Source organism: Cricetulus griseus, chromosome 8 (genome assembly GCF_003668045.3).
Source record: "Cricetulus griseus strain 17A/GY chromosome 8, alternate assembly CriGri-PICRH-1.0, whole genome shotgun sequence".
NCBI lineage: Eukaryota > Metazoa > Chordata > Mammalia > Rodentia > Cricetidae > Cricetulus > Cricetulus griseus.
Window position 1 is genome coordinate 52,087,463 of NC_048601.1, and position 26,076 is coordinate 52,113,538.

The 26,076-nt window shown below is 49.7% G+C and overlaps 1 protein-coding gene across 2 annotated transcripts in view; it reads right to left on the bottom strand.

Moving 5' to 3' along the window:
• Positions 1-26,076, bottom strand: part of Slc6a6 (solute carrier family 6 member 6) — a 71,808-nt gene that overhangs the window by 36,361 nt on the left and 9,371 nt on the right. Inside the window, exons 2-3 of one of the 2 annotated variants that reach the window (XM_027428886.2) lie at positions 20,384-20,427; positions 10,343-10,459 (exon numbers count right to left, since the gene is read on the bottom strand). In XM_027428886.2, coding sequence (XP_027284687.1) covers positions 10,343-10,361 — 19 coding nt within the window. In that variant the 5' untranslated portion in view covers positions 10,362-10,459; positions 20,384-20,427. The remainder of the gene's footprint in view (positions 1-10,342; positions 10,460-20,383; positions 20,428-26,076) is intronic. The other variant, XM_027428887.2, reaches the window with a different exon arrangement.

Here is a 26,076-nt window from a genome sequence, read left to right on the forward strand (position 1 = left end):
CACAAGGCGGGAGGTGGTGGCATACACTTTAACCCCAGCACTTAAGAGGCAGAGGCAGAGGCAGGCAGATCTCTGTGAGTTCAAGGCCAGCTTGGTCTACAAAGCTAGTTCCAGGACAGGCTCCAAAGCTACAGAGAAACCCTGTTGTCTCGGAAAATAAAAAGAAAAAAGAAAGAAAGAAGAACACCCGCTGAAGTAGATACAAAGTGTGCTGTTTCCAGCTCATGCCGCTGGGAGAGCACCTTCACCTACTCGGCTGTAATCTGGCTTCCCACAACCAACCCCTACCTGAACTCCAACTGCACACACTTCCCAGCTGGTGGTCTTCTCTATGACCAGCCCAGAGATTTGTGGAAAGAAGAACCTGTCATGTTTAGAACTCTGAAGCTCATCACACAGTAGGGCATCAGGAAAATGCTGCTGTACCGACAGAACCTCAGTACCAAGGAGAACACGGTGAGGCCTTGCACTAAGGTCCAGAGCGGCTGCCAGAGACATTAGGGTCTACAGAAGTGACAGGACAGGTTCCCGGGGGGCTCTGCAAGGAGCAGAGGCCCAGAGGCTCAATAACCCCACTTCCTCCACACCTCCTTCCTTTCACTGGCTGGCTTGGGGTGGAGGACCCCAATTGTTTTGCTATCTGGCAGTGAACAGACCAAGAAAGGCTTCCTGGAGCCACTGGGCAGCCCCCGGAGTCCTTCCTCTGTCTGGGGGAGCATCCGCATGGCCTTTCTCTGCGGCTCCCCCGGGGCCCCGCATGGCTCAGCAGGCCTGTGGCCACTGTGAAAACAGCTCAAGCGGCCAGCATTGTTCCTGCAGCAGGTCAGCAGCCCCCGATGGTTATCTGACCAGCTCATTGTGGCCTGCAGTGGGCGCATAATTGGAGGATGTGGGACTCCACTCCCTCCAAGGGAAGGGTCCGCTCAAGAATGACCTGGAGCCTCCAACTGAGAAGGGCTGATCCACCCTTTGGACACGTCTCAATCCTTGGAGCTGGGAAGACTTCACAAGGTCAGCCTAGCTTTTAAACTTAAGAAGAGGAGAAGGACCAGCCTCCAGTATTGGGAGGGATGGAAAAAGGACAAGGGTCTCCTTGCCTCACAGGCAGCTACCAAGGCTGGTTCTAATAAGGAGCCAGACTCTAAGGCCCTATGCCCTGCTGTCCTGACAGCCCTGGTTCTACATTCTGGACTCCCAGACCCACTAACAACCCTGTACTCAGAGAACCCTCTAGAAATATGGGAAGGGCTCAACAACTGGGGTTCCAAATAACCCATCTCTCGACTCTGCTTTGCTACATAAGGCATCTATCCCTGAATACTCTAACGATTCCATCTATCATCATGCTGCCTGAGGCTGAAGCATGATGGCTGGGGGCCTCAGAGAGGCAGTGCAGTGCCTGTCCTGTGACTGGCACTATGGGGTCTCTGTGGGTCTCTTCAGTCATTCAGGTGCACCCAGGAGTGTGGTCCTCCTTCACCGTCACACCTCCTCCCTATGGGAGTGTGGTCCAAGAACTAAATGGTTCTCCATTTGCCTTTGGAAAAACCAGAGCCCACTGGACCTGCCTCAGCATCACCTCCAACCCTCAGGTTGGCTGCAAATCTCAGGGCTACCATCAGGGTAGGGCATCCCCCTAACCTCAGACTTCCCTGGGTCCAGAGACCCAGGCACCCTGTCCTCCTCCTCTCTTGGATTCTCCTTCCAAGTCCCTTTCATGTGTCTGACCAGCAGCCCTGCAATATACCATTCCAGCAAGACCTGCAGATCCACTCTGCACATTCTTGGCATCCACCCCCACGTCCCTGTCACCATGGCAACCTTCTCTCAGCCAGCAGCCCCTAGCTCAGGCATCTACAGCAGCCTCCCTATAGGTCTCCTTGCTGCTCTGCTGCCTCCAGCCTGTTCTCATGCAGCAGCTGACAACAGCAGCTTAAAAAAAAAAAAATCACATTCATAATGAACACCAGCTCTCAGTTCATTGCTAGAGGAAAACACAAGGCCTGCTCCAATCCCTGGCCCTCCCAGATCCCAAGCAAGACCCTTATAAATCCTTACTTATCTCCCACCCATGTGGGACAGACCCACAGGAATGCTATAGCTTCTCTCCCCACCCCCTATGCTGGCTGTTCCAGGTCCTATGGTAGCAGCTTGGTGATTGAGCCCTGACTGAGGGAGGGGCTGAGAGCCACTTAAAGTGACTGAAGGATCTTAGGCAAGGTACTAAGCCTCTCTGGTCTTCAAATGTTCTCATCTGTAGAGCATTGCTGCCTGTCATGGGGTACAGAGAGAGAAACGAGGGGGTGCACAGAACAGCACATGGTACATAGCAAGAACTTACTAAAATAATAGCTAGTGTCATTATTACCAACCCTCGGGTGGGCGAGGTCTTCATCCCACTCAGCAAGAGATGAAACAAGGCCCAAACAACTCTGAGATCACTGGAATGAGGCAGTATCACTGAAGCCCTGAGGCTTTGCCTCGGCCTTTCGCTTCTCTGACTTCTCATGACACCCTCTGGGGTCCACCTCTACAGACTACCAGTGAGGCCAGTCCACCCTCATGGTGGTCAAGTGGCTACAGCATAGCACAGGGAGTCCAGTCCCTTCACACCACCTGCCGACAGCCTGCTTCTCCAAAAGAGGAGCTGTTTCTCTTGGCTCAGGGCCTGAGGTTGTTCACAGCAATGCAGACCTCATTCTAGGAAGCTGCCTCCGTGGTTACCACAGCTACAGGTGATTACAATGCATGGAGTTACTGGCTCCAGGATAAAGTGTCCCTCCGCATACAGCTGAAATCACTGTCCCTTTTCCAGGGGCAGCAGCTAGATCCAGCTATGCTTGAATGCTAGCTTGCGTGTTTGAAGATCACCAGGCAAGTTTTGCCACATACATAGCCAGGTTGACTCTGGTGCCAGTGACAATGTGGGATTACAAGATACACTTTTGTACCCTCTAGCCAGTTTAAAAAACATCAGTTTTTTTTTTTTTTAGTACCTAGGCTAAACTATCTCAGAACAGTTTCCTGTTCTGTCATTCTTTGAGGTGGGCAGATGTGCAAGAGGAAAGACAGGGTCTTATATATCCCAGGCTGGCTTTCAACTCACAAGTAGGAGGTCTGGCCTTGAACTTCTGATCCTCATGCATCTACCTTCCCCTTCTGCAATGCTGGGATTACAAGCCAGCACCATCACACAAGACTGATGTAGGTCTGGGGTTTGAACCCAAGGCCTTGCACAGGCCTCACAAATGCTCTACCACAGAGCTGCTCCACAGTCCAAAGACTTCTTACATTTTCTCACATCAAAGAAGCAGAGGTGCAAGTGATAGCCTGCCTCAGGCCACCACACACAGGGGCCAGGACAGATGGAGCCAGCATCCCCATCTTGCTTTACACTTACAGCATTGTATAGATTAGAAGAGTATACTGTGCATAGACACAGCTGCTGGGTCAGAGAAGCGGCCTGCCCAGTATAGAGCCCACAGACTGGAGACCCAAAGACATGGCTCCTGCCTGCCTGCCTTCCTCCCCAGGCCTAACTAGCCCACTGTGGCCTTCAGACATCCATGCACCAGCCAGGCAGGCCTTGAAGTTGATTTAAGCTGCCACTGCCTCCCCAACATTTGCCTCTGTACTCTAAGACAAGCAGGCACCAAGTCTCAGCCCTCAGTGCTAGCATCCACCTGCAGAACCTTAGCTTGAACCAACAGCCCCTACTAGAAAGGATTAAAATCTCTTACTGTTGCTGCCTTCACCATTCAGGATCTCTTATCAAGGAGGCAGGCACGTGTCTGCTTCCTCTTGTGCTTGTCCCCAGCCCACCCCAGTGCCTAGAACACAGCACGTTCTCACAGAGAGCTTTAGGAGAGACTGGATGTCTCTCGGGGAGCCTCTGCAGAAGGAAGGAGCTGTTCTGTATTCAGTGTGAGCAGGTCTCAAAACTGGAGCAGGAGATGGGTCATATACCCATTGCACATGTGGAGACACCTAAGCCTGAAGACCCCTGCAGAGCCGAGTCTGTGGCTAGACCCCTCTGTACTGTCCTCTCCAGAGAAGAGTCTCCCTCCTGTCTTCTCCTTGTTCACTGAAGAGCCAGTAGGCATCAGCTCCATGAAGAGGCCATAATGATGCTTCGTGACCCAGGGCACCTGACAGCTCTCACCATACTATGGTGAATAAGAACAATAAAATAAATACTCAAAAACTGTCAAGAGAATTGCAAATTTTTCAGTGTTCTCTCCATACTGTAAGTATGTAAGACAGTTGATTTGATACAGCCATCTCATAAAAAATATGTATCTAAAAACCTCATGCTAGAGAGATGCCTCAGTAGTTAAAAGCATTTTGCTGCAGCTGGGCATGGTGGCACATGCCCTTAAACAGCACTTGGGAGACAGAGGCAGGCAGATCTCTGTGAGTTCTGAGGTCAGCGTGGTCTACAAAGCGAGTTTCAGGATCGAGTTTCAGGATCGTCAGGACTACACAAAGAAATCCTGTTGCGGGGGGGGGGGGGGGGGGGGCACTTGCTGCTCTTCCAAAGCAACAGTTTAGTTCCCAGCACCTACATGGTGGCTGGAAACCATCCATAAAGCTCCAGTTCTGTGGGATCTGATGCCCTCTCTAGCCTTCTTGACACTGCACACACGTTGTACACAGACATATTCAGTCAAAACACTCATATTAAAAATAAATTGAAACTTCATGTTGTATATGCCATAAATATACAATTATTGTCAATTAAAAAATGATATGCCAGGTGGTGGTAGTGCATGCCTGTAATCCCAGGACTTGGGAGGCAGAGGCAGAGGCAGGTGGATCTGTGTGAGTTTGAGGCCAGCCTTGTCCACAGAGCAAGTTCCAGGGCAGCCAGGGCTACACACAAAGAAATCCTGTCTTAAGAAATGAAAACAAAACTATATATATATATATATATATATATATATACACACACACACACACACACTCCTGTAACTCCACCATTTGGGAGGTTGAAGCAGTAGGATTGCCAACAATTTGTGACTAGCTTGGGCTACATAGTGAGTAAACAACTACAAAGCATGATCCTGTCTCAAAATAAAAATACAGAAGCCGGAGAGATGGCTCGATGGTTAAGAGCACTGATTACTCTTCCAAAAGACCCAGGTTCAGTTCCCAGCACCCACACGGTGCATTACAACTATGAGTAATTTCAGTTCCAGGGAATCTCATGCCATCCTCTGGCCTCTGTTGGCACCAGGCACACATGCTGGCAAAACACCCATTCTCATAAAAAATTATAAAAATGAATAATTTTAAAGGAAAAGAAAAAGAGCTGCAGTTAATAGTACCCACATTTTTTTCCTTAGCACTATGTGAAGTTTCCCCAGGCGGCCTTTTAATTAACTCCCTGCAAAGGTGCCTTCATCATCTTGCTATTGCTGATGACACTGCCCAGAGAGGTGAAGGTCATTTGACCATGGCAACACAAGGCATACAGGAGTGTGAATGCCCCCTAGGTCTGTCCAAACATCCAAAGCCCATGTTCTCAACCACCCATGACATTCAGGGATGCCACCTCTACAACTTCACAAGTAAAATAGGTCCGGGGGCCTTTAAGCAGCCAGATACAGGCTGATGAGATGGCTCAGTGGGCAAAAGTGCTTCGCCACAATCCCTAGATGTGGCATCCACAGGCTGGAAGGAGAAAACTGACTCCTCTGACCTACTTATGAGCACTGTGATCAGTGCACACACAAGCCCACTCACATTCAAAAGATGTCATTTTTAAAAGTTAAAAACCAGCTGCAAGCCACTGAGCCAGCTGACAAATTAGGGAACCAAGCTCAAGAGCAAACAGGGAAGTGAAGGGCCACATGACTTGACAGGCTGAACCAGGGGTCATGGGACTGTGATGGGGACCCTGTGCACAGGAGCCTGCCTCTAGTCAGCAAGAACATCTCACAACTCAAAAGGGGTTCACTGGAGCAAAGTCTCCACAGACCAATAACAAATGTACAGGTGCAAGGAGCAGATGGGCTGGGATCTACCAGTAATGCCTGAGTAGGAGGGCTGGGATCCATCAGTAATGTCTGAGTAGGAGGGCTGGGATCCATCAGTAATGTCTGAGTAGGAGGGCTGGGATCCTTCAGTAATGTCTGAGTAGGAGGGCTGGGATCCTTCAGTAATGTCTGAGTAGGAAGGCTGGGATCCATCAGTAATGTTTGAGTGGGAGGGCTGGGATCCATCAGTAATGTCTGAGTAGGAAGGCTGGGATCCACTAGAATTGTCTGCCAAGAGTCTGCTGTTCTGCTCAGGTTACATTCTTGGCCCTAAGAATTGTGTAAAGAGCATCATTGGCTTAAGTGAGCTGGTTAACAATGTTCTCTGCCCTCTAAGCAGGGTAGATGTTTCTGTAAGGAAAACTTAAGAGCCAGGGTGGTGGTACTGGCCAGTAACCTCAGCTTTTGGGAGGAGGCACCAGGATCAGGAGTTCAAGATCATCCTCAGCTACATAGTAAGTTTGAGGTTAGCCTGAGCTACATGAGACTGGCTCAAGAGAAATTTTAAAGGAGAAATTACTTTTTAAAAGCCTTTAAAAATAAAAAAAATAAAAAGCACACCTTTAAGCAATTTAATCATTTAATTGGATCACATGGCCTTCATCATCATTTGGTAATCTATTTCTGCAAACAGGCTAAGTCAAGTGTGACAACGGAACCATCTCCTGGAGTCTGGCAGGCAAAGGCAGAACAGAACAGGGACCAGGGAGGATGGGCAGCTCTAGGCTACTGCCACCAAAGTGCCTCTTGGACTGGGATCCCCTGGGACCAGATCCTTCATGGTGTCCCAAGAGAGCTGAGTGGCACTAGTACTTCCAACTTCTCTAACGCCTGTGCTCCAAACTCAAAGAAAAGGGGCGTGGCCCAGCCAGTCCCACTTTGGTCAGACCACTGGCCCAGCTCAGTCAACACAGCCAGTAAAGGGCAAGTCAAGGCTTGTTAAGAGTATACAGGCAAGATCAGGCTTGAGCTCCAATGGCCTGTCCCCATGAGGCCAACCAGGAAGCTGGTGGTTCCACTGGCCAGGAACAGAGCACAGAACACTGAGCAGCAGAACCCTCATCAGAGTGAAAGTGAGCTTGCTGAAGCATTAGCTTAGCTCTGTCTCTGGCCAGGGTGCCTGGGGCTCAGCATCCTACTCCTGATCTGGCTGCAACCTCACCCTCTGGAGCACAGGGTGGATGCTGAGGCTCAGAGCAGGAATGCTCTTGCTCCACATCCTCACCCAGAGGTCTAGAGGACCTCCAGATGGGACCTGCCAAACTGAACAATACCTTTTGCCAGCTTACAGGGGCAAGCAGATAGGGTGTGGTGGGTTCTGTTTGCAGCCACACACACAGCTGGGATTATATCCAGACAGATCGTGCTTTTCATCATACTGCCATCAAGCCAAGTTCTATCTAGAAGATCTGGGGGAACAGAGTTCTGAGAGGAGGGGAAAGTATACACAAAGACAGCCATACTAGGACCTGGAAGGGTGACTTCGTGGTTAAGAGCACCAGCTGCTCTTCCAGAGGACCTGGGTTCTGTTCTCAGCACCCACATGGTATGTTCAACCTAATACTCTCTTCTGGCCTTTGCAGGTACTGTATGCATGTAGTGTAGACATGAACTCAAGCAAACCACCCATAAAACAAAGAAAAAAGATAAGCCAGGCGTGATGGCACATGCCTTTAATCCCAGTGCTCAGGAGGTGGATCACTGTGAGTTTGAGGCCAGCCTGGTCTACATAGTGAGCTCCAGTCTGGCCAGAGCTACCTAGGGAGACCCTGCCTTGAAAACACAAACAAAATTTACAAGATAGCTACAATAGACCTGGCAAATAGACAGTGGAAGTCCAGGTTTAAACCTAGATTTATAATGAGTTTCCCACTGTCCCACTGACAGCTAAAACCCTTTCATTTACAAGCCCCAGATTTCCTGGAGTGGACAACCTTCTTCCAGGTCAGGAAAAGGGTCTTAAGGGCCTGTGTTCTGTGACTTTCTGGTCATTTAACCCCCACACCTTGGAGCTACCTACTGCCCTTCTGAGCAGAGTCAGTCACTCATGGGATGGTGGAAGGCAGCTGCTTTGTGTGCAAAGAATGGGTATCGGACCTCCTTCCTATTGGCTAAAGGTCCACTACTGGTGATACGCGGAAGACAGTGTCTCTAAGCACAGGTAGCACCAGACTCCAGAGATGAAGCCAAGTTCTGCAAAGCACAGGGTTCCCCTTCTACAAAACATGACTCCAGGCCTGGCTCAGAGTGGCAGTTCTCCCTGGTGGCAGAAGATGGCTGTGTGGAAACAAAGCCCCATCTGTCACCTGCCTGTCATCTACTTGTTTGGTCTAGTTACAGGGCCATCCTATTGTTCCCTAAAATCAAAGACAGTGGGAAAGCACGTTTTATTAAAACACAAAGTTATGGGAAGTTCAGAGGAAAGACAGGAGAGAGCTTCTGAGGTAGGAAGAGACTGCAAAGGGGTACAGGGAAGATCCTTCCCCTCTGGACTGAACACCCAGAACCTAGGTTGGGGACTGGGGGCTGGGGGTTGGGGAAGTAACCTAGTTACCAAATGCCATTCAGCAGACCTCCAGTTTGTAATAACAAAGCTAGGCAGGAGGAGAAGGTGGGGGAGAAAAAGAGAAGGGGGGGCAAGAAGGAGGGAGAGGAAGAAGGAGGAAGTAGGGAGGCCTGACCACACCATGGTACCTCCAGGGTGCTCTGGGCCTGTCTTAGAAGCAGGGCCGGGGTGTGTGCACCTGGAGATTTTGTACACAAAAAGCTTCAGGACACCTGGCTCCTGACCTTGCCAGCCACCTGTCTTCTTTAGCTCCTAGGTGGACATGCTCTTGGCTCTGAAGGGACAGCTCTGCTCCTCCCCACTTTCTCCTCCCCCTCAGCTGAGGAGCCAGGGGAGGTGAGTCAGCAGGCATGGGCTCCTGGCACTGACTCACCCAGCCACAGGGCTGTCATTCACCTCCAGCAGCGTCACTTCCCCAGCATCAGGGCCATAGGCCTCTTGTGGTGGGTGTGGGGCACCAGGGTCCTGAGGCAGGCATGTGGAGCCCAGGGTTTTTTCTGGAGGCCTCTGCCACTTCCACAAAACTCCCCACTTTCAAGCTACAGAAACCCAAGGCTGCACCCTGTGTCCTCTCTATGAAAGGGAAGCAGAACCCTTCTCTCACTCTGCAGAAATGCAAGAGAAGCCCCAAGTGTTAGGCCACCTTGTGACTCCCTCTGCACTGCCAGGCCCCTAAAGTTGTCATCTCTGCTGTCTGAAGTCACGACTTCATGGAGAGCAGGCAGTATACTCTGCTAGGTGGCCTTAGGCAAGTCCACCCTTGAGCCTCAGCCTTACCATCTGTGCAGTGGGTGTGATGTCTGGGCAGTGTGTGATATTTGTAAATACACCCCCCACTCCCTCCAAGGGTTCATCTTTCAATGCTTCTTTTTCCCACACAGGAAGGGCATCCTTCCTTCCTGGCACCAAAGCCTGATCAGACTATGACCTAAAAGCATGGCAGGAGCAGTCACCCACCCAGAGCCACCCTCGATTCTGAGCAAAGGGGAAGCTGTGCCTGCTAACCCACCCCCATTCCCAGGAGCTGAAGACCTCCACAGGATGCTCTCTCACACCCCACACCTTGACCATACAAGAGTAAAGAACAGAACCCCCACCAGGCAATGACAGTCAGCCTCCAGGGCAATGGCCTCAGGGTCCTACAACATCACCAGCCTGTGCTCAGCTGTCTGTCACCCCTCCCACCAAGAGCCCCAGCTGCTTCCTGACATCAGGCACAGTAAACACATCAGATAGAGTGTTGAGGACCCTGTTGGTGCAGGGATGCCTGCAGAGCCACAGGGCAAAATGTAGCAACAGACACTTAGGAGAGAGTGACCTAGAACCTGGTCATAGCCTCAGAGCACAAATTCCCCAAGAAGATGGAGATTCTTATCGCTGTTGTTTTGGAGAGCCCCGAATCTTTGCTTCAATTTCGATCATACAACACATTCCCCGAGTATCTCCCCAGATGACTCTAGCTAGGGTGAACTTTCCCTAAAGGTTTGTCAAGTACCAGGGAATTCCCTTGGCAGCTGCATGATAGGGCCTCAGAAGCCCTGGTATGTCCATACACAATCCCACTCTGTAGAAGAAACCAAAGCCCTGGCCCCACAGTACTCTGCCATGGGTGGCCGAAGGAGATGTGCTCCAGTGAGGGAACAAGAGAGAGGTGGAGAGAGTAGGGACACTCTTAATACCCCCACCCTGTAGATATAACAGGTGCCAGAGGCAGAGAGAATAAACTCCTATTGCAAACCTGGGTGCACGGGATTCATATCTAACTCTGTCAGGCTGACGGACGTTGGTGCAGCGGGTGGCGGTGGCAGCGGCTTCCAGGGCTACAAGATGGTGCCTAACACCAGCTACTGCTTGGCTAGAAGAAAAACTCAGCGTTAAAATCCATGTGGGGAGTATCCGGAGGTTGACACAAATCAGCTGTGTCTTCCTCTGCGCATAGGGCATCTCCCAGGGCAACCCCAGCACTTGCCTCTCCATTGCTAGCCCGGGTAAGCTTTTGTGATGTCCACCCAAGGCACAGCACTGCCTTCTCATGACCTGCCACCAGCTGCTGGAAACTCAGAGGCATGGCCCCAGTTCACTTCTAGCAAACTCTGCCTGACAGCCAGGTCAGCCCCAGCTCAAGAACTAGCAGCGGCTCCCAGCTGCCTCCAGAGCTCTCTCTGAACTTCACCTGAATCCAAGCTTCACCAACCCTTTCTGTCCAATCCCGGGTGGGTGATCCCCTTTGTATCCCAGGACGGACACGTTCCCCTGGTATTCCTTGTTCTGGCTCTAAACTCTTAGAACACCCATGTTTAAGGATATCCCACTGAAACCTTCTTGGCCATCCCAGAACCTGCCACATCACACCTACCATTCACCTGGGACTGGGCTCTGGTTCAGAACTAGGAAACTTTGGGCAACGTTTCAAGATCTGCTTGGGAAACCTTGGTGTCTTCATTTTGTTTTGACTGACACAGGGTCTAACTGTGTAGTCCTGGCAGGCCTGAAACTCATATGAATCAGGCTGGCCTCAAACTCATAGAGATCCATCTGCTTCTGCCTGCCAATTAAAAGTGTATGCTACCTACCACTCCCAGCTGGCCAGGCTTTGGTCCGATAGACTGTAGAACCTTGGGGCATAAGCTAGGGTGTGAGTACCAGGACCCATCTGTACCTATTAACTCAACCTTAAAGGTGGAGCCCAGAAATCTCACCTGCTACATCCGCTTCCCAGTAGTCTTAGAATCAAGGCTGGGAAGGGCAGGGTTGTAAACTGGGAGGCACTGGATAAAATGTCAAACAAAACTGACCAGCAGCCATTGTTTGGCTGATGCAGTGCACATGTGCCAGGCTTATGGGGCGAGGGGTTGTAGGGGGATGGACGGCAGCTAGCAAAGCTGAAGGCCCTTCAGTCCCTTCTGTGGCAGCTCTTCCAACTCTGGACAGGGCCAAACACTTTGCCTGCCTTAACTGGAAGGAGTTTGAGAGACAAAGGCAAGGACTAGCGGGGTGGCTTCTGGGGCTGGGCAGTTAAGTAGGACCTTCCTGTCTGATCCAAGGAGAAAGTGTCAGAGGCTGCGCATAACCACAGTGGGCAGCCAGGGCCACAGAAGCTCCCCCTCAGCTCAGCATCGTAGCAAGGGCAAAAAATAGCTGGACTAGCCTGTCATAGATGGCACAATACCACAGGGACATGTCTTGGATTTGTGAGAGGGGACACTGTCCCCTACAGTGGTGGAAACAGAATATTCCTAGCCAGAGAAACACCTGCTATGGAATGCCAAGAGCAGGGCAGACCTTGGAGGCCTCAATCTCCACTGCTGCAGACAGACTGCCCCTCACTAAAGTGAGATTAAACCAGTGAGGAACCTTACACCTGGAGCCCCACTGTCCCTCCCACACAGGCACAGGCTCAGGCACACTGGTCTCTCTCAGGGAGAGAGCACTCACAAAGCAGTCCCCAGAGAATGGGCCCTGCTTAGTAGCACTGTTGGGATTAGGGGAGCTCACAGAGGCCCTTAGAGTAGCACCTGGCACTACAGGTGACAAGATAATGACATTCTCCCTAAACCTCTGCCACCAGGATTTGGGCATAGCCCTGGTGAGTGTCTGATTGGCTCCTTAACTGCAAGAGCTCAAACATGGGGTGTATCACCCTAATACTCCACCTCCTCCACTGACCCTCCCCCTGGGGGGTGCCCCTCAGGTGGAGGGCTGAGGGCAGTAGTGATCACTGCTTCAGATTCATGTCTTCCCAAAGAGCCCCCATGGCTGAGTAGACTCATGGCCTGTATCTATCTGGGACAAAGCCTTCACCAGCTGGTATTATTGGGGAGACAGGGTCCCTAGTATTACACTTCTTTTGTCTTTTTCCACTGTGCTGGGAATGTAGCCCAGAGCTTCAAATGCTAGCCAAGTGCTTTGCTAACCAGATGCACCCTTTTTTTTCCCATTAAAAAAAATGTTTTCTTGGGATTGGAGAGATGGCTCCACAGTTAAAGGGTACTGGCTGCTCTTCTAGAGGATCCAGGTTCAATTCCCAGCACCTTCATGGCAGCTCACAACTCTAACTCCTGTTCCAGGGGATCTGACACCCTCACACCAATGCACAGAAAATAAGATTTAAAATGTTTTTTCTTTTACATCATGGGGAAAATATCTTAAAAAAAAAGTCTCCATGGGACTGGAAAGATGGGTTACTAGTTAAGAGCCTTACTCCTCTTCTGCAGAAGACTAGAGTTTGGTGGCTCCCAACCATCTGTAACTCTAGTTCCAGGGGATCCAATGCCCTCTTCGGACTATTGTGAGCACTGCACCCACATGGTGTACATACAAATATACAGGCACACACTCATACACATAAAATAAAAGTACACAAACCTTTTAAAAAAAAATCTCCATAAGGGGCTTAGGGCATATGGTTCAGTGGCAGAGCTTTGCCTAGAATACATAGAGCCCCTGGTTCTACCCTCAACACCATGGGGGAGGGGAGGACTCCCACCTCTAACCACCCTAGCAATTCACAGACACCCCAATGTATTTCTGGCTCTCCCCTCTCCTCAATGAAGCCCTCCTTGCCCAGCCTACACCCATCTCCCGGCAGTGTGGCTCTGGTTCCCCAGCAGTAATCCTATACCTTCTCTGGTGGCCTCAGATTGCTTTGTGTTCCAGAGCAGGGACTGGACTTGCCCCAGGTGCACTGAGAAGGACCTGGGTTTGCTGTAGCCATAGCAACCCTTTGTTCCTCTAATTCCAACTGTTTTCCTATGGTTGAAATAATAGCTGCAGCTGACATGTGGCCACACAGCTCTGGGTGCTTTATATAATTCCACCTAATAACAGTTTTTTTTTTTTTAATCAGGCTAAATATTTCCCTTCTTCCCTTAAATCCTTCTCCAATGATTGCTGCCGCTCACTTATCTCCTAATTAGTCCAAAGGCAATGGACCTTCAGAGCATCTTAGCGTGCAGGGACAAAAGCACTCTGGAAATGTCCTGTGCATATGGAGAGATACCCACCTGCTCAGGCAGTTCATTCCAGGCTCTAGGTATCCAACCCGTACTAGCCAGTGGGATGAGAGTCATCACCCCACTTTGTGGATGCCCAACCAACACTCACAAGGTTAAGCCACTTGACTGAAGTTTTTTATACAGCCAGGAAGAAGTACACTCCCGAGTCTTGGATACTTAACTGCTGAGCTCAGGATTATTTCCAGGTTATCACCTTTAAATAACCCAAAGTCCTACCCCCCTTCAACTTGGCAGAGGCGACTCCTGACAGTGGCTAAAGGTAGAGGGGCCACTTTGCAAATTAACCACAGTTGCCGTCACAGGCTGGCATGGTGGCAATGTGGCAGGTGGCATTGACAGCAGCAACATCCACCCACATGCCACACAGGCCTTGCTAAGTGTTTTCCCACTTAATTATACTCAGAACAGGTGAGAGTCAGCGATACCAGCTGTGATTGCTAAATACCGACCCTCTGGCTAAGAAAGAGGGCTTGTTTTCAACCTTTAAGATCAACCAGGTTAAAACAATCAGGAGGACAAAGTCCAAGGAATGGCTATTCTCCATGACTAATAGTGGGGACAGCCAACTCTAGGGGCTGCCCTAGCCCAAGCCATTCCCCACCCCCTGCCTGCTCCAGCAGTGCCTCCCCCGCTTCCCTCACCTTCCCTGAGCGGTCACTCTGAGCTCTCAGTCACTCTTTCCAGTATCCCACCCTCCACAGCCTAGGGCTTAATCAGCTTAGTCATGTATACAGCCTGGGACACCCAAAAAAAGGTCTCCTTTTCCTCCTTGGGGGCAAGGATACCTGTGATTTAGGCCATAGCTATAAATAGCCCCTAACTCCATCCTTTTTAATTGACTCATCTATTTATTTGGTCAAGGAGTTCCTTCTTACCCCTCCCCCACCATGGCCGAGTTCTACATTACTACTTCTTCCTAACACACTGATGCCTGATGCTGGGAAAGGAGGGTCCCTCCCCGGGGCTTCTGCAGCTTTGCTCTCAAGTCCATAGCAGGCAATATCTCCTTTTGAGAATCTGGTCGGCCTCCTCCACTGCCTCACCTAGATTTTAATTAGAACCTAATGGGTCACTGGCCATCTGAGTGGTGACCTCAGGACCCTGGCTTCTCCCTGAGGGCCTCAGTAGCATCATCTGCTAAATGGACCATCTCAAATTACATAAGGCAAGGCTGGAGGAAGGGCCTCAGCACAGATCAGATTTAAAATGCTCTGGGAGCCACAATACACCCTCTACCCTGGAAGATCACTGGCTTTTATTTTAGGAACTTTTCAAACAAGCACTGATTCCATGAGACCATTCTCATGTCTGTGAAAGAAACAAACAAACCCACCAGGCAAACACCAGATATTCTGGTTCTCCATCCACTGGGTGACAAACAAGGAGCTTTGGCAGGGTGGTTCTCTATGGCCCACCCCCCAAAGCCCTGTGAAAATGTCTAACTAGGTAATACTCCCAAGAACAGCATTCCTCCCAGAACCTCCAGCCAAGGTGACTCTTAGGCTGAGTTGGGGTGAGAGCCCAGTTGTGCTTTTCCATCTTGAATGCCCATCATCAAAACAGTTACCTAACAGCCGCAAGCTCAAGCCACAAATATGGCCACTGGTCTGTCTCCACAGTCTGGTTCCCCAAAGTGGAGCAAGACCAACCCTTGGACACAACATCCAGCATTGAGGTCATCAGGTGAGAGTCCCCTCCCCTGCCCAGAAGATAAGCCAGGCCAAGACACGCCTTTCTCAGCTTCCTGAAAGTTACTCTTCGCTTTCACTCTCAGCCACACCAGGCGTTTACACACGCTGCTTCCTCTAAGGGTAATGCCCTTCCGGTCTTGTGCCCACCTGTTGCTTAAGACATCGGAAATAGTTGGTGTGTCCAGAGCATCCTTACGGGGTGAGGCTCGGTGCTGGAGTGTTTGTCTGGCTGTGGGAAGCCCCGGTTTCCATTGCTAGCACATACACAGAGGACACATAACTAAGACAGCTTCAGATTGCCCTGGCAATCTCCAGACTGAGCAGTCTGTCTCTCACCTGAGTCCACAGGATACAGTAGAGACTAAACCACAGAAAAGTCCACTACATTTGTATTTTAAGACAGTCTCATGTAGCTGAGGCTGGCCTCAATCTCACTGTGTAACTAACAATAGCCATGAGCTCCTGATCCTCCAACTCCACCTCCTGGAGGCTAGGATTTCAAATATACACGCCCACACCAGAAAAGCCCAAGGCTTTTGATGACTGACAATCAGACTTTCGATTCTCACTTTTCATATACTTCAGAGAGTTTCCCCAAACTTCCCCTGCCATCAAGCATTCTTGCCAGCCCTGGTCTTTCTGCAGGATGGCAAAGCTAGTAACAGATAAAAAGGCAAACTTGCTCAAAGACTGGAAAGGTCAAAGGGTTAAGATCCTGTCCCAAGCAGAGTAGGTAAGAAGCTGAGGTGACACCTCTCCTTGGCCATAGGATCCAGGCATCAGTCAGCCTGGAGAAGGCCACTGTTGGACCTGGGTGTGATGGCTCATACCTATAATCCCAGCAGTCAAGAAGCTGAGGCAGGAGGATGCTGTTAGATTCCAAGAGATATATACAGCAGGACCCCGTCTCAAAAGCCAAGAACAAAGGCCACTCTGGTTCTGCCTCTTTTAGGATGACAGATGTCTTTGAATGTCTCCAAGAGCAATGCTCTATGACCACAGTTAGAAAGATGCATCAATAAGAGACACAAGCTTTTAAAAATATCCAAACTCTGGGGCTGGCGAGATGGCTCAGCGGTTAAGAGCATTTGCTACTCTTGCGGAGAAACCACAGAATGGCTCACAGAGTGGTGCCTGGGAATGCTCACTGAGTCAGTGCCCTGTATTTTACCTGGCAATCCTATCCGGTGTCCCAAGGGATCCCTGCATTATCCACACCCAGCACAAAACACAAAGCCCAGTATAATATGAGAGTTTGAATACTCTGGCTGCCCGGTGTGAAAAACAAGGTCTCACCCTCTCCCTCCCCAGACCCCTCCTACTCTTCTCCCCACCCCCATGAAGCCTCTTTCCTGCTGGCTATGGAGCACTTTTGAAGGCCTCTGGGCTTCCCTCTTCAGGTATACATTACTGAGGGAATGTCATACAAATGATATACAGTTCACCTTTTGCTAGCCAGCTAGCATGCTCCCCTGACAGACATTACTAATCAATTGTGGCACTGTTCCCACTGATCCATCACCAGCCTTAGATAAGAGGCAAGAGAAGGCCCTGTAAGAGGAATGATCAAGGGCTCCAGCTAAAAATCATAAAACTTGTGTTAGAAAATAGCAAGAACAAGAGTCCAGGGGTGAAGGATAGGGTTGCAGGGATGAGTGAGGGTGGAGGGGTAGGACAGAGGCAAAGAGAGAGTCAGCATGGGAAATGATGGGCAGAGGGATACCAGTCAAAATGAGGTAAGTGCTGTGACCCCCCATGGAAATGTCCCACTAAGCTGCCAAGCTGGGGCTGAGACTGGACGGGATCAGTGCTTCCTTATGCTCCACACAAGTCTTTAACAGACAAGGGAATTGGCAGCAAGAGGGGAATCCCTTGTACCAGGGCACCCAGACCCTAAGTGACAGTGGGGCTTCATTTGGTCATTGCCACACAAAAAGCTTATCTGGGGTCTGCACATCTTTAAAATGGGTATCCCAGGATAGAAGTGTGCCTGAGTGGCAGAATTAGAGGCAAGCATGCACCCTGGGTTCTGCCCCATGTAGGGGGAGGGGAGGACTTCTACACTGCATCCAGGTGTAAGATATGCCCATGTACAACCACAGTCAGGGCGTCAGACAGAAAAGCTCAGGGCTGGCCCCTGCATCAGGGTTGGTACTGAGGTGGCACTCAGTAAAGGACACATGGAATACACAGACAAGCAGGAGGCATGCCCTGCTCAGTCTCCTCCTTAGAGTACCTTGCACAGCAGAGGACAAGAACCCAGAAGTGATCATCCCAGAGGGCAGCACCCTGGAAGGCAGACTTGCCTCTTCAATTGAGGGGGTGCAGCTGCTCCAAGGACTCCTTTGATGAGGTAATTCTATGTGTGGTGCTTGGCACTAATTCTGTTAAACTAGCTGAGCCCATAAAACTCCCCTGGGCTCACCAAGGCTCCATGTCACCTGTTCTGCCAACCCCTGTCCTGCAGTGGACTTTCAATTCTCTTGGCTTTTTATAGTGGGGAGTCTGAGACTCAAGAGATGTTTAGTGATTCCCTTCAAGGTCACACACATCAGGCACATTCTGGGGCTAGGTTGAGAGCTTTGTAGTTTGTCTTGTAGTGCCAGGGATTCCTGGGTCACATCCCAGCCCTGGAACTAGAATGAACCTGGACCTGCCTGACACCTCAGCTCTATTCTCTCCACCACAAAGCTGAAAAGATACCCTTCTGAGATGAAAACCAAAGGCTAGGGGCCCCATGAAATGAGTGGGGGTGGGCCACACCCAGAACTCAGTGTGTATCATATCTGTGTAATAAGCTCCCTTCAAATCCTACTGACCACCATGTAAATGGTGGAAGAGAGACCATGAGCTTTTTCAGAAAGAGCAAGCCAGAAGGGCTACGTAGAAGTGGTGTAGGGCAGTCTGAAGGGCCAAAGTGCCCCCACAGCATGGTCTGCATCTAGGATTAGCTTTGAGGAGGAGCAGGCCGGCCTCCATCTTCTCTCTGCCTATGAGGCTGCCAGGCCCCAAGAGGCCAGCCACTAGCACAAGACTCTTTATCTAGAAACAGAATTCACATTCCAGCCTCGGAGCAAGCAGCAGCCTCCTTGGCTTCCACTATCCTTGGCTGCTTATTAACCAGCAGCAGGAAGGTCTTGGGAAGGGGAAGGAGAAGGGGAGTCCCTGGAGGGGACTCATTGCCTATAGGGAGGGCAGTAGGGACAGCAGTGCCACCAAGTGGGTACCAGAGTTGGACAAGTGGGTTCATAGTTGTGGGAACTTGGAAGGTGCCCCTTTACCGCTGAGTCTCTGTTTCCCAATCTACACAAAGGAGATACGAGTACCTAGGAGACAGCACTACTGAAAGTCTGTACCCAACTTGCTGAGGGGTGTGGCCATGCCTGGCACTCATATGCATTCCACCTGTTCATCTGCCATTTTTACAGAAAGAATAAGAACTCCTACTACCATGGCTGTTGAGGTTGTCACATGGCTCTTGGGGTTATAACAAGGTAATGTGTTACATCTCCAGGCAAGTCCAGTACCCACAGGCCGTTAAGAGTCCCTGACACATGGCCATTAAAGTGAAGACTCTGAGCACAACAGAGAAGGTTATCTGCCCATCAACAGCTGCTAAGGGAGGTCTTCTGAGCCTCTGGGGGTGGGCACATCTGACATCAGAGGACCCCTGGTCTCCATTTGACTGACTGTAACTGACACAGAAGCACATTCATCCAGGGAGAGTGAACAAAAGTGCAATTGGATCCAGCCACAAGTGGCAGTTACCAGGGGACTCACGAGAGCTCCACAGATGACCCGAAGTTAACCATGCCCCAGCCTTGTGCCAGTGAGAGACCTGCCTTGGAAACTGAGAGTATAGCGCAGGATAGAGAATGGTTTACATCAGAGGGCTCCACCCCAGAGCTACGAGAAAGAAAAGAGGCAGAAAGGGAAAGGGAGTGAGAGCTGGGAGGGAAGAAGATTAGATATTAAGCAATCTCTACCCAGGAAGGCGGAGTTATCCAATTTGAGAGCAGGGTCCACAGGTGGGTCATAAGATCAACAAAGTGGCAGGAAAGAGGCGTGGCTGGCAGATGGCAGGGCATGGACTTAGAACATTCCAGAGAGTGTGTATACACCCTCCAGTGTTTCTTAGTAAATGTCAAGATTAAAAGGACTTTGAAGTCCCAAGTTTAAAATCAGCTAAATCAGTCTGAAAAACAATATCAAAATCCTTCCTATGGGCACTATTACAATTCTGAACTAGAAGAAAGGGGGAAAAAATTAATGAGAAGAAAAAGCAAGCTGTAGTAAGTACCAAGACAACCAGCAGATTAGATATGAGAACTATGTCAATGTTAAATGTCCCGGGCTGATAATTGGGCTGTGATTACATAAGACAATGGCCTTGCTCTTATGAAATATGTGAAGGACTAGGGGAAGGGGCACCCCCATTTGTAAATTACTCCCCAATGATTCAGCAAGAATATTATTAATGTGGCTCTTCATAGGAAAGACAGCAGTGGGTATAGATAATACACTCTGGCCAGCATCAACACCAGGACCATCAGAGTGAAGGGCATCAGAAATTCAGAGATCTCACAACTTTGCTGAACATTTTCAGTTTTGTTCTAATAGAACTTTCAGTGAAGCTGGGCCTATTGCTCAGTGGTAGAGCTCAGAATTAGCACCCTTCCATCCCCAGCAGGGCCTGCACACAGGTGCGTACGCATGCGCACAAACACACCCTCGTGAGCATGCACACAAATAGAAGAGATTAGCGGAGAGGCTTGTGATCAAAATCTGGAGCATCCTGTCTGGAGCCAGGCCACCTGTGAAGGTGGGTCTCAGGCTCAATTCATCCAAGCTCCCACGCCCCATGTGACACCTGCCACATCTATTCCCTGGCACAGCACAGGTACAGGCAGGCAGTCCAGTTGACCTTCCACCCACAGGTGCCAAGAACATGTGATGAGGCCCCCCTCAGTTATTTTGTCTTCTCCTAGAGCCTGGAGGACACTTTAAGCTGGAGACTCCTCCCTGCAGAGGGTGGTGTTGGTGAGCCTGTACGGAAGCTGAAAAACTACTTACGCTTGAGAGGCTCCTCTGAAGGGGCTGTGCGGCTGGCTCTGCACCTGTTGCAAAGAGGAAGCAAAGAGGTGTGGTCAGAGCCTGCATGCCCAGGGTGACCAGGTCTGACTGTGGGTGACTCTCAACACACATATGCTAGGGAGGGGACCTGTGGGACCCCAGGGACCTGACAGGGGAGATGCTGAGTCCCAAGCATGTATATCCACACACAGACCTGCACTCTCACATGTGTGCTAATGCAGGCCCATGTGGTCAGTCATACACAAACATATGTTCTCTCTCTCTCTCTCTCTCTCTCTCTCTCTCTCTCTCTCTCTCTCTCCTCCCTTCCCCCCTTCCTTCCTTTCTCTCACTCAGTCTGAATCCTTCTTCTGACTTCAGTGCCCTTGAACACAGCCCAAGTCACAACGAATCACCCAACTGCCTTTGCTCACTGTGAGATGTTTGAAGCCCTGGTGGGTTTGATGTACAACAAAGGTCCCTTTTGGGTCAGAGAGATGGCTCAGCAGGTGAAGGTGCTTGCTGCCCAGCCAGATAACCTACCTGAGTTTGATTTCCCAGACCCACATGATGGAAGAAGAGAACTTACTCCTGCAAGCTGTCCCTTGAGCTCCACATATACACTGTGCCATGCTCAGAGACATATATCATACACACATAATACATATAACATTTTTTTAAAAGAGCGGTTCTTTTTGCTGGCATGCATTGGTAATCCACTCACTAGACCAGATCAAAAAGCCCACACCACTACCCGCTCTGTAACCTACCCACCCAGGTCTGTCACTGACGATCCCCTATGGACAAAGCTAGACAGAGGGGTGGAGAGAATCCCTTTTACTGTTATTATCATTATTATTATTACATTTCTTTGTGTGTTGGGGGACTGTCATGTGGAGGTCGAAGGACAACTTGCAGGAAGACTCTTCCCACCATGTGGATCCTGGGGGTTGAATTGGAGTCAACAGGCTTAGCAGGCAGCAAGTGCCTTCCATAGCGGAGCCACCTTGACAGCCCAGCCCCAAGAGTCTTAGAAGGCAGAGCCCACCAATTACCGCATTTAAATTACTGAGAACCTTCATGCCCAGAAAACCTGCTGAACTCCACTGCACAGCATTTCTCCCATGGGGAGATGGCCCAGAAGCCATCTCATGGATTCTGATTTATTGTTCATGTTACAGTGTTGGGATAGACCCCAGAGTCCTGTGCACGATCAGTGGGAGCCCCACAACAGGGCTGCACCTCAGATGCTTAAAAAAAAAAAGAAAAAGAAAGAAAGAAAAGGAGCCTGTTCTTTAGGACTGGATTTGGGAAACAGACAAGTGGGGACAGAGCTCTGTGCCTGGAGTCCCAGGCCACCCGCAGTGCTTCTGGCCCAGACACAGGAAAGCCTTTCAGCTTTCCTGGAATATAAAAATGTGTAGAATCGGGAAAGGCATTCTTATTGATGGAGATCTAAGATTTCAGGGACACTTAAACCAGGATTAATGGTGATGCACAGGGGTGAGGGAGGAAGGTGGGCAAGGGCACCTGTCCCCCCTTAAGCCCCTCTTCTCCTTCTCCCTGGCAGCTCTACCTTCTTGCTTGTTCCACAACTTGAGCAAAGTTCTAGCAGTCCTGTCAGTATATACCAGCCTTCCTCCTCAGACCTGCCACTACTGCATCAGGGCACATTCAATGAGTCCAAGGTAGCACAAAGTAGGAATAGTCAACAATTTCTTAAGCACCTACTATGTGCCAGGCACTGTACGGGGAAAGATGCCAGCAGGGCCCAAGAAGCTGAAGTCCCTGCTCTCAAGGAGCCCAAAATGCTAGAATGAGACTGAGATATGAGTAAGAAGCCACTGGGGCTTCGGCCACTTCCTGGCTGGACACAGCCCTACAGAAGCAGAAGTGGACTGGTAATATCTGCAATGGTCAAGGCACAGAAATGGAAAATGGCAACATGTACCTGACTCTCCTGGGCTGTGCCAAAGGAAGAAAGAAAGAGGATTGAGTCAGCATGTTTGAAGCACAATTCTTAACACAGTACAGTGTTCAAGGAACCATGAAGGATGTCACTGTGGAACCATGAAGGATGTCACTCTGTCTGGGGTGAATCCTAACCAATAAGAGGCCAGCTCACCTCAGACAGGTAAGAGTGGCTATCTGTGTCAGTGGGTCTATCTGGCTTGCTGGCACTCACACCCTACATGGCAACAGCCTGAACTGATTTGATCTGGAGATGCACATGTATTGATCTCATCCTATGGGGTATCTAGGAACTGATCTCACCTCTTACTTCCTGGGGAGCATGTGAACAAGACCTGGACAATCAGAGGGGTTAGCCATGGGTGGCTCACTGATGGACTTGACTATGCCTGGACAATTAGAATGACAGCCAGAACTCTTGTTTAAAAACAAAACAAAACAAAAATCCCTGGGGCTTGAAGAGCTGGCAAGACAGCTCTATGGGTTAAAGACATTTGCCATTTAAGCCTGGAGACCCGAGTTCTATCCCCAGAACCCACACAAAGATGGAAGGAAAGAACAGACTCCACAGTTTTCCTCTGACACACACACAAGTATGCCATGCCATGTGCATCGCCCTCAACACACACATAGACACACACCATGCATACACACATAATCCTAAAATTAACTTTTTTTAAAAGAAGGCTCCTTCTAAGTTGGGATGGCTTGCGGGGGTGGGGTTTCACTGGGGCAGCTAAGGTGCCCCCATGGAGAAAGAAATAGGCACTGAGGAACCAAAAATGCAACTGATTGATGACAGTTCAGCACCTGGATACAACCACCCCTGAAGCATACTGAACCTGGCCTCTCCAGTTCTATTTACTTCTAAAGTTAATTTAAACTGATTTCTGCAGACTACAACCATAGGATCCAGTCTCATTAGGGAATGGAGGTACATACATGTAATCCCAGCCCTGGAGGGGCTGAGGTGGGAAGATCATGAGTTGGAGACTGACCTGAGCCACATAGTAAGTTTGAGAGCAGTTTGAGCTAAAGAGAAAAACCTTGTCTCAAAAACTAAATAAATGCAGGGCTGGAGAGATGGCTCAGCAGCTAAGAGCTCCTGCTGTTCTTGCAGAGGACTAGAGTTCATTTCCCAACACCCACATTAGGAGGCTCAAAACCAAATGTTATTCTACTTTCAGGGACCTAAAGCCCTCTTCTGGCCTCCTAGGATACTTGTATACACTTGTACGTACATAGATAGATAGATAGATAGATAGATAGATAGATAGATAGATACATACATACATACATACATACATACATACATACATACATACACACACACACCAATAAAAATTAATTAACTAAATGCCTAGAGATGTGGCTAGGGGCAGAGTGCATGCTTACCTAGTATGAGACAGAGAGACTTATGCCTTGGTTTGAACTTGCTATGTCATTTTATGCTCACTCAAACGTTCAACCCATTAGGACCAAGATGGAGGATGCAGGTGACATCTTAGGTCCCCTACAGTCTGACATTCTATCCCTCATGTGTCTGTTGCAAAGTTTAGTCCTGACCCTCACCCTCAGCCCTCACCTCAGAGCACACAGAAAGGCATATTTAATTCATTCCTCACAGGCAGGCCTGTGAGACATCTGGAGGACTCTTCACAACAGACTGTGAACCCCACCCCCAGCTCTACCAGCTCTAAATGCCACAGATGTGGATGGAGCCACCTAGTCTCTTTTCTGTGACAACTGGCACTTCTGGTCCAGGGACCAACATGCTCTATGAACTCAAACTCAATCTGTCCCTCTCCTCCAGTTGCTGATGCCAGGTGACCCATGTAAACACATGCCTCAGGAGACCATACCACAGGGCCCCTCTCCATTCTCAAAGTAGAGCCCAATTTGAGACAATTCCAGGAGGTTGCAACTTTCCACAAGGATAGCACCAGTACCGGGTCAAGGGGAAGCCTCTAACATAGCCCTTGCTTCTGCTGGCCCCCATGCTCTAGTTAGCAGGCCATTTGAGGGATATTCCAGAAGGCCCTGTGTTGTCTTTCAGGAGCTAAGAGCCTCTCTCAAAGAGTCCCCTAACACCACCACCACCACCCCAGCAGGCAACATGCCAGATCTCATGCTGTGGGCCTTGTCCTGACACACTGCCTAGAGCCACCAGGCCTGTCTGCAGGGCCTGGCTGGCCCTGGGCTCTACCCTGACTTAACATCCGACTTGGCTGCCTGCAAAAGTCTCCTGCGGTTTTTTGGACCGCCAACACTGCGGAGTAAGTAGCAAAAGGCTTCCCCATAGCATCCTTTCCAAGGTGGCACTGGCCCAAGGCTGGCTCAGCCAACTCCCAGCCCTATGACCTTGAGCCAGTCACCTGCCTTCAGGGAGGCCTTGGGGTTTTCCTATGCAAAATGTGAAGACTAAGGAAATAGAATGTATCATCTAATTCATTTTCAGTTTTTGGGTAAGAAAGATCTACAGCCTGGGTCTCCCTATGTGGCTCTAGGGACTGTGTCACCCCAACTCCTGGGCTCTTGGCCACACTCCCTCCTCATCCTCCCAAATAACTGAAAAACAGGTGAACCCACTGTTCAGCTATCTCAGCTAGGCTTTTAAAAATCTACTGGATGCTAGGTTCCAACTTGGAGACTCCAGCTTGACCTGAAGTGTGATGAGGGTGAGAGCCTTGCTATTCGGGAGCCTGAACAGGAGGCTCATGAGTTTGTGGCCAGCCTGGGCTGAAAAAAAAAAAAAAATTAAGAACTCACATCTAAAAACAAAATCTGAGCACAGCTGCTCTGCTATTTACATCCCCATAACAGAACCACACTAAACCAAGCCCAGCAGCTCCAGACCCCTAGTAACAGAAGGAGAGGGGCTCAGGATGGGTCCTCAAGGAGGTGAGAATTGGTGGTAGTTATCCTGACTGCCTAAGACACAATAAACAAGGAGGGTGGCTTTCCTGGTGGTAGATATGGGGCTTTCCGGGATGCTGGCAGAAGGCTAAACGCTTTATATTCAAATGAAGCAAATTAGCCTTTGGCTGGAGCCTGTGGCCCAGAATTTAAAGTAGGAGTTAGCACTAAGAAGGCGTGGCTCTCTACTAGTAAGGAGACCATGCTGGCTTCCCCTAGTTTCTTTCAGCCAACAAAACACTGCCAAGAGGGGTGGTAAGTTTCCAGCCAGTGGGGCTTGGGGACATGAAGAAGCATAAAGGGACATCACAGACCCCCCACTCCCCAAAAGTCCACCGTGCCAAACCTTCCCTACTGTGTCTTAATTGGTCACAGGGGAACAAAACCAAACAAAACCAAACAAAAAAAAAAAAAAAAAAAAAAAAAAAAAACAAAACAGTCCCACAAAGAAAGAATACCAGTGTTTTATAACGCTTGGGGTGGGGCAGGGGAGGAAAATGGCTGGAGTAGAGAGCCCTACGTACCATTCTGGGTTACATCTTCAGAACCACGCCATCAAAAAAAAAAAAAAAAATACAAAAAAACACCTGGTGTGGCTGAAAACTGACCTGGGGGAATATTCGGAAGGGCCAACACATTTTTCCAGGCTCACAAACAGGATAGCTTTAAGAAAAGCCCACCTTCTACCCATGAAAAATGAAAGACAGAAATAGACTCTACAGCACCTAGGAGGGGCTGGCAGGCGTGGGGAATTTTTTTTCTTTCTCTCTCTCCTTTTAAAGGTTTGTTCTAATCTATATTCTCCC